This window comes from Pleurodeles waltl, chromosome 9, assembly GCF_031143425.1.
Source record: "Pleurodeles waltl isolate 20211129_DDA chromosome 9, aPleWal1.hap1.20221129, whole genome shotgun sequence".
Classification (NCBI taxonomy): Eukaryota; Metazoa; Chordata; class Amphibia; order Caudata; family Salamandridae; genus Pleurodeles; species Pleurodeles waltl.
In genome coordinates, this window is record NC_090448.1 from 1,174,774,015 (window position 1) to 1,174,788,976 (window position 14,962).

A 14,962-nucleotide genomic window follows, 5' to 3' on the forward strand; every position below is an offset into this window, starting at 1 on the left:
ATATATTTTTCTATATAAAAACCTATTGGCCTGGAGTTAAGTCTTTGAGTGTGTGTTCCTCATTTATTGCCTGTGTGGGTACAACAAATGTTTAACACTACCCTCTGATAAGCCTACTGCTCGACCACACTACCACAAAATAGAGCATTAGAATTATGTCTTTTTGCTACTATCTTACCTCTAAGGGGAACCCTTGCACTCTGTGCACACCATTTCTTACTTTGAAATAGTATATACAGAGCCAACTTCCTACAACAGGATTCAGGCCAACACTCCATACGGCTAACTTGCACAAAACATCAGCATACACAATGCTCTCAAACCAAACACATGTTAAAAATGACCTTACCAAACAACTTAGTGCAAATTAAAAAATTTCCAAAAACTTTATGCAACCAAACCTCAGACTTGATCATTGAGTGGTATGCAAGTTTGCATGAAGTGCTCTTAACGATACTCAAGTGGGGCTTCAGAGTTTGAGCTATGCTTTCTCTTGGTTAAAGAAGATTGAATTTGTGTCATCGTATTGTCCCTCAGGTGAGGTAAGCAGGCTAACAAGAGCACACGCTGAGGATTTGACAAGCAGATACTCAACGTACCATGACTTCTTCATATTCCTGATCTTCCTGATTGTCGTCTTCATTCTCATCATCTTCCTCATCAGGCTCGGGCAGATCCTCATCATCATCAAGCTCAGCCAAGAGAGTGCTCGCACGGCAGCTGTCTAGGAAATCTAGGCACGGGGAGACAGTCGTGTTTAATAGAGTGCGAGCTTGGCAGCTGTCCAGGAAATCTAGGTTTGGGGAAACATGTTACATTTAATAGGCGTGCATGCATGGCATCAAGTCAAGGCAAGAACTGCATTAGTTGAGAAAGCGAGCACAGCAGCTACTCAATGTTTCTAAGACTAGAACTGAAGTAACAGGTGACCATGAGAGAGAAGATCTTACAGCACTGGTCCCTATGGGGTACAGCTCTTGAGCCACTATATCCAACATAAGCTGAAATGTCTCCCACAACCCTTTGCTTGCAACTACTGCAGAAGATAAAGAATCAAATGTGGGAGAGGGATCAGGGCACCTTACAACAAAGATACAGCCAGAGCAGTGCAAGTTCAAGAAATTCTTCCCAACAGAGAAAACTATTCTTGTTACATGATTCCAAATATCCAGCCCTAGACATGCTGTGGAAAGAGCATAGCCGGGGCATAAGCCAGACACATGCAAACAGATAAGGCAGTCCTTTCCCTACTAACTCTTTTCCTTTGATATGATAATTACTAAATTAAATTCCCTGCACCATAGACAGGGTCACAGACTATCAATACATTAGTGTTTGATGTGAAGGACAGGTTTATGTTGGGAATGTGTCAACAGGAATGGGGAACCTCCAACAGAGGCTGGTGGCAATTTATGGGAAAGATACACAGTTAACATCCACTGGCGGGACAGGTAAGTGGACATGAATACCTTAAAAACAGACTTTCAAGATGGGAATCTAAATGGATAAGTTAGGGGCATGAGCATACTTTCAACACTTACCATAGAGCGAATATTCTGCCTCCTGTCCAGTATCGCTCTCGCTGGATGTGGAGGTCAGGCTGGTGGTTAATGTGTTGCTGAGGGACTGGCCAACAGTTAAACCAGTGGTGGCCGTAGCTACGTTGCTGCTGCTCGTCACACTGGAAGTGGACATGGTCACTGTGGATGTGGTGCCTGTGGTTGTTAGGTTTGGGAAGCTTTGCGCCCCCATTAGAGGAGATGCTGAAGACAGGAATGAAGCAGTGGCCAGTTAGGATCAGCAGCACACACTACAGATTACTGCAAGTTCATGCACTCAATCCCAAGCAATGGCATCTGCCATCAGAACATTAAACTTGCAAGGGCTTTTAGTGCTAACATACATTTTAAAGCGACAACATAAGGAGTCACAAAGCCAACATGTCTTTACCAATTTGTATTCTTCAAATTTTTGTAAAGCTTTATCACAAAAGTATTAAAAAGTAGCTGCCAGAGTGCACACACAAGTACGTACAGGTCGCCATCTTTCAGTGTTTTTAAGATAAAGTTTTATAAAACATTCAAAGGTGGCTGCCCGTCTGAAATGGGGGTTGACAGCCCATCCAAAGACAGCACCCTTGCATGCACATACCCAAGCAAGACCTGCCATTTTGGAATGGGCTTAAAGCCAAGTTCAAAAAATGTCAGTAAGCAGGGCACTTTGGATGTGATGCACTGCAAGTGGTAGCAAGGGCCAGGTAAAAAACCAACACACACAATGGCCAACAGGACTCTGGCACTGAAGAGCGCTTCTTTCTCTACAAGTGTCAACAGTATGTCACTCACAAGGAAGTGTGTCAAGTAGGCTGACCCACTGCCCTTGCCTACATTGAGTAGTGCTCCCATTTAGTGCATCCCCAAGTGTCAGACTGGATCCAGGGAATTCTTCCAGCAAAGCGCTTTCATGTCGGTAGGTGGTGCACTATGGCTAAGTGGTGACCCCTAACACCCAGGAAGAAACAGAGTGGAGCCACATATATAAACGTTACCCCTGTAAACGTAACCCGTGTGCAGAAGTCATTTTCTTTCAACTATCTCCTTCTGTGTTCTCAAACTTATAGCACAGAACAAGTTGTCCAAGACAGTGTGGTGATTCCTATCTTGAGACCTTTTTAGGTGGTAATGAGGCCAATCTACACGCAAGAAACACTGACTCTCCCATTATAGTCTCAGAGTAACCCATTTCAACTTTTTCCAGTGAACATTTTGCACACCGGTCCTACTGAATAGACTGGCAGTCATTGACAAGGCGCGGGGCTTGTGGCATGCAGCCTTCACAGCAAAGTTCTTACACCTTGCTTACAACTGCCCTGTGTAGCGAGAAAGTTATGTGCACTTTGCGGTGGACAGCACTCAACACGGCGATTGTGGTATTTTGGACATTTTGTTTTGGTTCGTCCACAATTGTCTATAGATATATGGTCTTGTGCTTTAATATGGTCGGTTTATGATAGCAAAAAGTGATGTTCATCCCTTCTTTCTTCCTTTATCTTCAGGGTGGTCTTCGACTATTCAGTAGTGGATATACCTGGTACCGCAAACGGAAAGACAACACAACTCTCAGTAAGTGGTTTGTGGTATGTTACTGAGTAATATAGTAAGGTGGTGGGTTAGAAGTGCAGGGGTTCGAGGTGTACCTCAACCACAGTGCACAATTGTTTTCTTTTGTGGGTGGGATTAGTGATACCGCCTTTTTTTTTTCTCCCAGTTCCAACTTTGGTGAGTATGCACTCTCATAGGTGCCCCAGCTACCCTCCCTCAAGCGTCCCCTTGTCCCGTACCCCACCTATGCCGACCGCATATGCGGCCACGTACCTGGTGAAGCCACAACCCTCCTGGGACGTGGAGGAATATCGCATCCTCCCAGTGGGTTATTGGTCACCCGGCTGGTCATCCCCAGGCCTCTTCGCTTCAGCCTCGATTTGACTTATTTCTTCATGCGGTTGGGACTCTCCTTCTGTTCTTCCTCCTGTCGACTTACTTGTCACTCGCTGGCTCTTGCATCCTCTGTTCCAACTTCCCTCTACTCCCTTTCCGGCTTCTTTATCTCCTCCTTCCTATTAATGCCACTGTCGGGTACGTACAAACATACTGCAACAGGACGTGCAGCGCTGCACTCCTTCGGTGGCATGTGTGACTCAGTTCTGGGCTACTGTCTCCATCAGGGTCCCATCACACCCTGATACAGCAGTATTCTGGTCAGATGGTTATAAATTTAAAGCTTCGATTACGGGTCACTGCCTGCAACAGTCGTCCCTATTCACCCTTCTGGGCAATGTGAAGGTGACAAATGACCATAATGCTGCTTTTTCTTTGCTAAGCGCAGTCTTGAACTGGGCGAGGTGCCCGGCCACTCAGAACAAAGACTGGCTGCATGATGCAGCACACTGCCAGGAGCAGCTTGCGGCCTACTGGGAACTCACACCAACACAATCACGGCCCAGAGATATCTAGGGATCTCTGGCTATCTATATGGCACAACAAAAGGCAGGAGAAACTAGAAGTCAAGCTCCCGGACTCGGAGGGCTCAGTGGAGCCCACCCAATTGTCTTTGTCCTCATCAATGTGATCTGAGACGCTTTTGAGCAACCTTGGCCATGAGAGATCCTTATCCAGTACGGAGAGGCCTTTGGACTACAGTCCCATGCTACACAGTTGTGGATTGGCACGCCGTCCGCATGCTTTCCGCCAAAGCTCAGAATCCATAACCCTTAATGGATACTTCTAGTTGCAGACTGCTCACCTTCAGAATGGACACCACAGCAAAGGTGGAGGGTCTGGGGAACAGACTGAAACCAAAAAGTCCTGCAGTACCAAAAGCGGAAAGTGACCTTTCGGACAGACCTGGCTGTCAAGGCAGTATTGTTTGTGGACATATGAAGTGACGTCCACGATGCAGCCAGGAAGATGTATAGAGAAGACACTCATTGTGCCTAGGTCGCTGTAGTGGCTTTGGCCCTGGTGGACTTAGCAAGCAGCACTGAACAGGATTCTTCTTGGACAGTACATAGCAGATTTTAATAGTGAGGACTAGCCACCTAAACAGGGCCCCGTCTTTCCTTCCTTTCTTTTAGCAAATCCCACAAAGAGCTAATCATCCATATAATTGTCTTTTGTGCGGTCAAGGTAAAAGCTCAAAGCCCTCTTAGGGTCAAGTCAATGGATCCTCTCCACCTTCTAGGGGTGAAATGGGGCAAAAAAGTATGTCAGGGTAATAGGAAAGGCACGTCCTTCTGCAGGAAAGCTGCTATGGTCCTCAGTATCTGTTTGTCTGAGGAGAAGGTGGTGTAAAGTAGTTCTACAAAGAGCACCAATACCTCAAACTGTTGACGCGACTACAATGAGGGAGATGGTTTTCAGCATCGAGTCAGCTGTGCAGACATGTAAGGCATATGCACATGAGAAATGTCAACCACATTCAGGTCCTACAGTGGCCTAACAAACAGGCTGGGGAGTGCACATTTATCAAGCCTTTCGACTAGTCGGGTACAGAGAGATAGGTGAAAGGGGCTGATAAATAACCTTTCATTGTGGTCAGTGCCGTGCCTTGCTGGGCAAAGAAAGAACAGACAAAATAACATTAGAAAAATTGGGTAGTAAGTGCTTGGACGTTCGAGCACCAAACCAAGCAACTCATTTTTCCCAGTACTAAGCATAAGTCGATTGTATGAAAGGGCATCTGACTGTAAGGATAACATCAACCACATTGCTGGCAAATCAAAAGGAATTCAGGTGCCAGTGCTAAAACTCCACACATGGAGGCGTAGGTTGGTGAGGCGAGGATGTAGAACCCTGCTGCTGAGAAAGTAGGTTCTCCCACAATGGAAGCCTGACTAGAGGACAATAATCAGGCTCTGGGTGCCACACTCCATGCCCAGTCCATGGTGAAGAGACTTGGGTCTGGTCTGTGTTGATTATCTTCAGAACCCAAGACAGGAGGTATAGTGGTGGAAAGATGTACAGGATCCTGTCCTTTAATTGCAGCAGAGATGTGTCTCCTAATGTACACCTAGAAGGAACCCCTACAGTGGAGTTGTAGGCACCGCCTGTTCAACAGAGGCAAATAATGCGAGCTATAGGTTCTGGTGGATCGAGCTACCCGTGCTGCTGTTCCTCCTCACTTCTCCCCTGGAGATTTTGAGGAAATTTGAAATTCTTTCATAGAAAACTTAAAATCTTTCTTTTTCTATAGGATCACAGTCATTTTGGCTTCAAGCCGCCTTTCTCTCTCAATTTTGAGGACCTGTTCTTCAGTGTTGAGAGGGGGCCTTTTCTTCAGGTCCAACTCTTTCACTGAGCTTTCCCTGGCCTTTTCCTTCTCTCAGCCACCTTTCGCCATTGGAGATTTCACCGAGGGGCGACCGCCATTGGTCTATCTCTTTAAGTCCCTTGGGGTTCTTTAGACTTTGATTTCCATCTGGTGGCAGAGTACTTTGTCGACGAGGTAGCCTTGTGCCGCTTCAAGTTTGAAGCCTTTTTTTGATATTTTTTCCAACTTTACCTGATGTTTGAGGGTCAGCTTCCTTCGTCCTCTCTTTTGTTTAGATTTTGCGTACCTCTTCCACGTCTGCATCGGAGCCTTACACTTCTTTTGCCTCCTCTAGATGTTGTTGTCCTCCTCGCTCAACAGGCCAAGGCCCTTCAGCGAGGGGCTCCCTTTTCTCTGTGTATGCATGGTTGTTTGGTGTTCCTGCCTCTCACTTACTCTCAGGTTTTTTGGAACAAGCTTTGCATTTCTTCGTCTCAAGGTCCCCTGTCAGAGGCTGCAGACATCGCTGTTGCCCTTCTGGGCAACCTTCAGTGACGTTTGGGACAGACTCTAAAGGGAGTATTTTCCATTCCCCCTGGTGGTTCTCTCTCCCCTTCCGTGCATTCTCCAAACGTGTGGTCAATGACGTACGCTTTCAGCTTCCTTCTCTGGTGATCTGTGGTCAACTTCTGATAGATTTTCAGTGGTTTAAGGTTACTCATCTTTTGGTCTTTGTTTTCCTTTTTTGTTTGATGATCTGTTGTAGTACCTTCAGCGCTTCCTTCGGCTTCTGTAGAGCTTCGGCTGTTGCTGTCAGACCCAACAGTGGAAAACAAGAATCAAAAGACGGCAACCACTGGCAGAGGACTAGGGGCACACATCTGACATCATAGGAGGACGGACACAGAGCCAGAGCCAAATGGGTGCAGATGATGCCCAAAAGCAGAAAAAAGAAAAGAAAATAGAAATAGATGATTAACAAGAAGATTCCGTACACAACCACTAGATGGCCAATTACTGCACAGCAATCCAGAGGATTCATGGTGCAAATCAGGTTGATGATGTACAGCAATTTTACAGTTTTTGTAACGTGTAGAGAATCTACCTGCACCACTGCCCAAAAGCCTTCGATGCTCCAAGCAGGTTGTGTTACCGTTGCCCCGACTTGAACTAAAAGTCATTCTTCAATTTGTAGCTACCATCAAGTGTTCAGTACTAAAGAGAATGAAACGGACATGACCAACGTGTTTGGAGATGCCCATGTCGCTGCTACACAGACTGCGTTTATGGGCACGTTTACTAATAATGCTAGAGTTGCGCCCTTTTTCCTTGATGAGTGAGTTTTAGGGCGAGAAGGGACAGTCTTCTATGCTGTAGAGTAGCATATCTGTGGTGTTTCCACAATCCATCGGACAACTTTTCCCTTTGTAACATAAGGAAATTTGGTCGCTTTGGTGAAGGAGATGAACAACTGGTTTCCTTGCAAAACTGTTTAGTTTCTTGTAAATAATACATTAATGTTCTCCTTAGATCCAGGGTATGACATGGAAGTTGCTCACTACCTTGGGTAGGAAAGGAGGGTTTGTTCTGAGAACCACTTTGTCTTTATGCATTTCTCTGTATGGTTCCTGTAATGTTAAAGGTTAAAGTTTGCTTACTCTCCGTAGTGACTAGATTGCAGTTAAAAATGAAGTTTTGATTGTGATATATCGGAGTCCTGCTCTATGTATGGGCTCAAATCGTTTTGTCATCAATTGTGCTAATACTGTGTTTAGGCTCCACATAGGAGCCGGTGCCCTTATTTTTGAACCTTCTAGAAATCTTTTTACCACTGGTGGGGTGAAAAATACTTTTACATGAGGCTCCTATGGTGTATGTTACAAGAGTCGCCAAACGTACCTTCAGTGATGAATAATATATTCCACTGCATAGCTGATGAGTGAGGTATACAAGTACAGTTTCTTATTTTGTTATGGTCTCCATTGACTTGTTTTTAGTGCACCAGTGGAGATACTGTCTCCATTTTACTGCATAGCATTGTTTTGTGGTAGACTTTCTTGCCTCTTAATACTTCCATGGTTCTAGGTTGTAAATGTAGGTGACCAAATGCTATATATTCAGACGCCAAGGTGCTAGGTTGAGTGCTGTTGGCTCCGGATGAAACACCTTCCCCTTTTGCATGGTGAGGAAGTCCCCTTCCTCCTTGATCTGATCATTAGTCCCTTGGCAGCTCGAGTAAATTTGAATACCAATGTTTGGCCCAATGTGGGGGCAATGAGGTCTGTCCTTGGGTGTTTGGCTTTCTCCAGTACCTCTGAAATCAGGGGAATCTGTAAAAGGCATAATCAAATCTCCCTGACCAGTTTAGTGACAGGGATTCCCTTCTGACTGGTGGTGTTGAAACCCGAAGTCTGAAAAGTCAGCATTTTTTGTTCTCTGCTATTGCAATTAGATTGATTCTTGGTGTGCCCCTGACTCTAAAAACTTTTCTAGAGATTTTTGTTTAATTCCCCATTCATGTGAGCTGCTCTACTGTTTGCTCAGTCTGCCTGCCTCTGTGTTCTCTTTCTCCGGTAGGAGGACCGTCTGTAAGATGATCTTCCTTGGGATTACCCAGTGCTGTATCTCTTGGGCTGGTTTGCCCAGAGTGCATGACTTTGTGCCTTTTTGTTTGTTGAAGTAAAACATTGTTGTCGTATTGTCTGTATCAGTACAGTTTTCCCCACTGTGTGAATCTGAAAGGCTTTCAGAGGTAGAAACACAGTTTTCTTCTCTAGGAAGCTGATGTGCTTTGTTGCATCTGTAGGAAGCTGGCTCTTTATGTGGTATATCAAATAACTAGATATATTGTGTAATGTGGAAAGGGCTGGCTATGCAATCCTAAAGTGTTCTATTTAGAGCCAATGCGGTCGAGCAGCCTTATGCTTAACACAAAGGTGTGTAAGACATTCACAAATACACACAACAGTCAAATGTGAGACAACTCAAAAAGTAGATCCAAACCAATTTATAAAAATAGCCAGTATCATTACATATGTTTAGGCATTAGAGAAAAATCGTTCAGGTAAGTACATTTTTAAATAGGAATTCTTTTCACTTTAAAAAGTGGAAACAGTGTTATTTCTGAGTTCTGCAATGTTATCATATGGAAGGAAAAACAAGTTCTGCAAACAGGTAGAGTACAGCGACTTACAAGCCCAATCTCCAGGAGTTAAGGTGAGTGGTGGGCAAGGTTCAAGGCAGCACCAGCAGTCCACCACCAGTGGCACAGGGGCGGAGGAGTGCAGGATGCAAAAAAGCGTTGGGTGCCCAATACGTTTCAATGGAGATTGGTCACTGCGAAAAAAGGCTCTGGCCAGGAGGCCGGTCTTGCTGAACCAAAAGCGGGGCTCAGACCTCACGATGCTCAGGCAGAGGTAGGCACCTTCGGTCCTCTTCTCCATGGCTCACGGACAACGGGAGCAGAGGTGTCTTCAGGTGCAGAGTTTTCTGACCGGAGCAGTTGCAGTAGAGGGGGGCTGCAGGTGTCGTCGGGGAGTCCAGGAGGGGTGAAACCATGAAGGACTCAAACTCTGGAGGGCTGGGGAACTTTGTTGGCACCACAGGGCAACCTCCACGTTGGTCAGAGACAGCTGATGCAGTGGTGACTTCAGGTGTTGGGTTTTGGCAGTCTTGGAGGCTTCAGAGTCCCTTCTTTGGAGTTTGCTGGCGAACAAGTCCACTGTTCATGGAAGGTCTTGAGTCTTTTTTGAAGGCAGGTGGTCCTCCCAGGTTTCTGGAGTCCCAGCTGCAGGGGGAGTCGACTTTGGTGCAGATTTTATTGAGGGATGCAGACAGGCTAGAGGGGTTGGTACCAGGTCAGCTGTTTCTTTTCTACTCTTCTGCTTTCGTGGCTCTTCGGTGTCCTTGGGCTTCTCAGGTTATCAGGATCTGCTTCTCCGGAGCCAGGAAATTCCCTTAATACTGAATTTAGGGGTATTACAGGGAGTGCAGTGTAGTAGCCAATGGGCTACTTACCCTTGGGGTCACGACACCCCCCATATGACCACTTCCAGTGCGAAGTGTGCATAACCCTGTTCCAGAATTCCTAAATCTGCCAACACAAGGTGGCAGATTCTGAAATGTAGTGTCCACATCAGGCACCTCACCTTAGTGGTGGGACTGACCAGAGGGTTGGACACACATCTCTGAATACTAAAGTTCCTGCCTGTCCAAGTGCCAAATGGGCCCAGAGGCGGGGCGGTTGGCATCTTCCTAGTGAGGGAAGCCAGATCTGCATACCAAGGGCGGTGGGCTTCTTTGAAGCTTCCCGCCTTCAAATGTAGATTTGTAGGTCATCCCGCTGGGTGGGGGTGTGTAACACCCCTCCCAGAGCAGGTTTTGTAGCTGACCGCCCGTGAGCAATGGCTCTCACCCTAGAAGGTCAGACTCACGTCTGGTGGTAACACGCTGGCTCAAACTAGTCAGCAAGCACACCAGAGGCTGCTAGCATTTCAGAAGGCACCTCTAAGGTGCCCTCTGGGTGCATGTATTGATAAATCCATCACTGGAATAAGCTAATCAATGAGATGTTCGATACCAAACATCCCTATCTTCAGAGAAGCCAACATGTAGCTTGGGAACTCTTTTTGATCAGTGTCCAGCACATGCATTTAGAATGGCTTCCCTGGTCACTTCCTAAGTCTGAGAATCAACAAAGACGTAGCAGGGACATGTCTACTCTTGCAGGTATGTCCTCACACGTAACATAATGCACCCTGCCTTAAGGCTGTCAGGCTTGCTGTAGGGGTGACTTACGTATATTCCATGCAGTGTTAGGGGACATGGCACACAGGCTGTGTGCCATGCAGAGAGGGTGGCACAACTCGTGCTGCAGCCCTTAGCAACCCTCTTTAGTACCTCAGGCCCTTAAGTACCAAGAATACCATTTACTAGAGACTTACAGAGTGTGCCAAAGGGTTTGCCAACTGTGCAGTTGTGGGAAAGAGATCTGGCACTGGGGACCTGGTTAGCAGGAACGCATTGCACTTTCAGTCGAAATCACAACACTGACCAGGCAAAAGGTGGGGGCAGCCATGTCAAAAGAAGGTACTCTCCTACAGCATCCATGTTGTTACATTGGCCTCGTACCTTCAGATTGCCCGTGCGCGCTCCCCACCCCGAGTGGGAGTGTGTCTGTGGTAATGGTCACCGTTGGAGATGGTCTCCCTAATGTTATGCTTTTTGATGCCCACAATTGTACTTCCTTTTGTATCTTTGCTGTAACAACCACTAGATCCTCAACTCCCGGTTGTTGCTGCATAACCATTCCTGGAATAGGTGCATGAATAGTTTTGCATGTGTTATGAATGGGGTGCATGGTGCCATCATGCCCATCAACTTCATGACTGTCCTCACTGTCAGAGACTGCATCCTCTCGTAGAGTTGAGTTTGCTTCACAATTGCCTCTACCCTCTCCTGAGTCTGGTATGTTCGTGCTGACCTCAAATTCAGTCTTGCTTCTCGGAAGACCTTCTTCTGCTCTGGTTGTAAAGATTACTTTTTGTGGCTCATGGAAAAACCTAGCCATTACAAAATTGTGATCACTGTTTGAATGTCCCTTTGGCATTTTTGTTTTATTTCTACTTATACCATTGAGTTGTCCAGATATGCATGTATCCCTTTCCTTATCAGAAAGGTTATGACTGCCCAAGACATTTTGTAAAGACCCTTGCTGACTTTATGCCGAAGGTAAAACTTTGAATTAATAATGTATTTTCTCAAGTACAAATCTGAGATACATACTTCTTGTGTGCTTGATTCATGGGTATGTGTAGGTAGGCATCCTTTAGGTCTATTGTTGCCATATAATCCCCTCTCTGTAGGAGTGGAATTACTTCTTGTAGCATTATCATTTTTGAAATGCTGTGAGCAGATGAATTTGTTTATGAACCTGAGGTCTAGAATCTGTCTTAGGGTTTTGGCATCAAGAAATATGGTGAATTGTTCCCTTTGTTTCGTTCTTTGGTCAGAACCCTTCTATTGCTTGTTTTGAAGGAGTTTTTTAAACTCTTCCCTGAGTTGTACAAGTTCCACCTCTGTCTTTGGCGGGTTTGGTGGTGTAATCTTGATAACTTCTATGGAGTAACCGTGACATATTGCATTCAAAACTGAATTGTCTGTGGTTATTATTTTTTCCCCATCGCTGTGGGTAATTCCAAATTCTGCCTCTACCTGGTGTTTTGTGGGGGCCAGAGTCTATGGTCCCGTCATTTGATGCCCACCCCTCTGGAGATTTGTCCTCTACCCTTTCTTCTACCACGTAAGGGCGGTTTTGTAGCATGTTGCCGTTGCCTGGTGGGTACTCTTTTGAGAGCTACTTTGGCATTGTTGTTGCTGCTCTGTTGGGAAGGATAATCTGCCTGTGTGCTTTCTGATTGCATATCCACCCCCCCGAATGTTCCTCTGAACTGTAAGGCTCCCACTGCCTTTGCTGTTTCCATTGTCTTTTTTAATTTGCTACAAGGTCTGGCCAAATAGTGCCTCCCCTGTAAATGGGTTGTGTGTAGAGGTCATTTCATTCACCCTCGAAGCCTCCTACTGCCTATTCCCCTTTGAGGTCACAGAATTCCTCCTGGGCCTCCTCTTCATGAGGCTCCGGTGTCGCTGGGGCTTCTAAGGCTACTTCCTCTTCTTCAGCGTCGAGAGGCGTGGACAGTTTACTTGGAATTAAAAATGTCTTCAATGCGTCAGACTCCTTCTTGAATTGAAGGAGTGCCGCTGTTTCTTCTTCTCCATCTCTTGAGCCCTTTTGACATCTAGTTTCGATGATGTTTTCTTTTTTGCCGTCGGCGGTTGTTCCTCCGAAGGTCCTGGTGCTTTCCATTGGGGGCCTCTCGACCCACAGAATTTTTCTTCATTTTCGACGTCTTGCCTTTTTCAGTATCCCAAGGCTGGGATCCGTGGGCCTTTTCAGTTTATGGCTGACCTTTAATCATTTTCTAAGACGCTGAGGTTGCTTTGTGTGTGTTTGTCAATGGTCTTAACCTTCAAAATTTATGGCGGCCTTCTATCCTTTTCTAATTTCTTTTTGGTGTCTCGTCACCTTTTTTGCTGCTTGCTTTCTTTCGGCATCTTTTTAAAGGATTTCGACATCTTACCACACCCCCCCACCACCTCCATCAGATGACTCTGCTCCCTCAACATTATCATCGTTGCCGCTGGAAAGGCCCAGGTCATTGAGTGATATCTGAGGTCTCTGGCTGCTGGCCATGGGCCGTTCCAGTCCGTCTTCCTTGCAATTCTCATTCCTGTGGTCCTTCAGGAGGCAGAGTTTGCAAACTTCATGAGGGTCTTGCTGCGCAAACTTATGAAGGCAGTTTGAGCAGAATTTAAAGGTGGTGTTTTCCATGACCGCTACCTTGCCTCATTCTCGGACCATGTGTTTCCGTCAGAGGGGAGAGTAAAGGGTCTCCTCCTCTCTTGTGACTTCTTTCCTCATCTTGTTCGGCGATTTGATGGTTTCTGGCAAGTTTTTTCAGCGTCTAACAAAACAATCTTCAGAGCTCCTCCGTTGCTACCAACGGCCGAAAAAATTATCTGAGGATGGCTACACCATGCACAGGGAAATCTGGGGCACCGTCCGACGTCTGGACCTAGCGCCAAATGTGGTCGACGACTCCCACAGCACAAAAACGAGAAAAAAAAAAAGAAAATAGACAATTTTGGAGCCAACCACTAAACGGCACAGCACAGCATGTGAATCCACAAAAAGATTTATGCTGCAAAATTGATTTATAAAGGGCTACTTAATTTCTCACACCTGGGATATGTATGAAGGATTTCAGTAAATGTGTGGTGGTGTGAGTTTGCTTATAACAAGATGTACAAGTTACTTACCTTCGGTAACAAAATATCTGGTACTGACATATTCTAGTTGCAGATTCCTTACCTTAGAATTTCCCCAAGGCGTCAGACTGGATCCGGAGATTTTTCTTCGAGAAATACCCTTGCACGTCAGTAGGTGGCGTCAGTAGACTCCGCTGGAGTCATAGTCGCCGTGATGTGGTCGGAGTACTATATAGACGTGCCTTCGCACAGTGACATCAGTTTCTTTTTACAACATCCCACGCCAAAGCGCAGAGCCGCTAATAACACTGTGATTGGTGCGCCAGTGCTAAGGACCTGACAGGGGAATCCCTGTCCCTAAAAATCAGTTCCCAAGGGGGCAGGATGGGTGGGCAGTAAGGAATCTGCAACTAGAATATGTCTCTACCAGATATTTCGTTACCGAAGGTAAGTAACTTATACATCGGATAGAGACTTCTAGTTGCAGATTCCTTACCTTAGAATAGATATCCAAGCAATGCCATCCTCGGAGGTGGGCTGCGAACCAAGATCATACTAGGAAGTCCTGCAGGACCGTACAAACAAAGTAGTCGTCCCAACAGACCTAACTGTCCAGGCAGTAGTGTTTAGCAAACGTGTGCAGGGACGCCCACGTAGCTGCCTGGCAGATATCCAGGACAGGAACTCCACTTGCTAATGCAGTGGAAGCAGCAGTTGCTCTGGTGGAATGAGCCCGCAAGCCCGCAGGGGGTTGCTTCTTGGCCAAAGCGTAGCACACTTTGATGCAAAGAAGCACCCATCGAGAGATGGTACGTGTAGGAAGTTGGCTCTGTATGTGCTATTTCAAAGTAAGGAATAGCATGCACAGAGTCCAAGGGTTCCCCTTAGAGGTAAAATAGTGGTAAAAATAGATAATACTAATGCTCTATTTTGTGGTAGTGTGGTCGAGCAGTAGGCTTATCCAAGGAGTAGTGTTAAGCATTTGTTGTACATACACATAGACAATAAATGAGGTACACACACTCAGAGACAAATCCAGCCAATAGGTTTTTGTATAGAAAAATATCTTTTCTTAGTTTATTTTAAGAACCACAGGTTCAAATTCTACATGTAATATCTCATTCGAAAGGTATTGCAGGTAAGTACTTTAGGAACTTTAAATCATAAAAATTGCATGTATACTTTTCAAGTTATTCACAAATAGCTGTTTTAAAAGTGGACACTTAGTGCAATTTTCACAGTTCCTAGGGGAGGTAAGTTTTTGTTAGTTTTACCAGGTAAGTAAGACACTTACAGGGTTCAGTTCTTGGTCCAAGGTAGCCCACCG

At 45.8% G+C, this 14,962-nt stretch overlaps 1 protein-coding gene across 12 annotated transcripts in view; it reads right to left on the minus strand.

Annotated features, from left to right (window-relative positions):
- HECTD1 (HECT domain E3 ubiquitin protein ligase 1) overlaps positions 1–14,962 on the minus strand; it is a 352,555-nt gene that overhangs the window by 107,854 nt on the left and 229,739 nt on the right. For 6 of the 12 annotated variants that reach the window (XM_069209073.1, XM_069209082.1, XM_069209078.1 and 3 more), the window contains exons 26-27: positions 1,542–1,763; positions 600–793 (exon numbers count right to left, since the gene is read on the minus strand). In XM_069209073.1, the coding sequence (XP_069065174.1) occupies positions 600–793; positions 1,542–1,763 (416 nt within the window). The remainder of the gene's footprint in view (positions 1–599; positions 794–1,541; positions 1,764–14,962) is intronic. The other 6 variants (XM_069209084.1, XM_069209083.1, XM_069209080.1 and 3 more) reach the window with 1 other exon arrangement.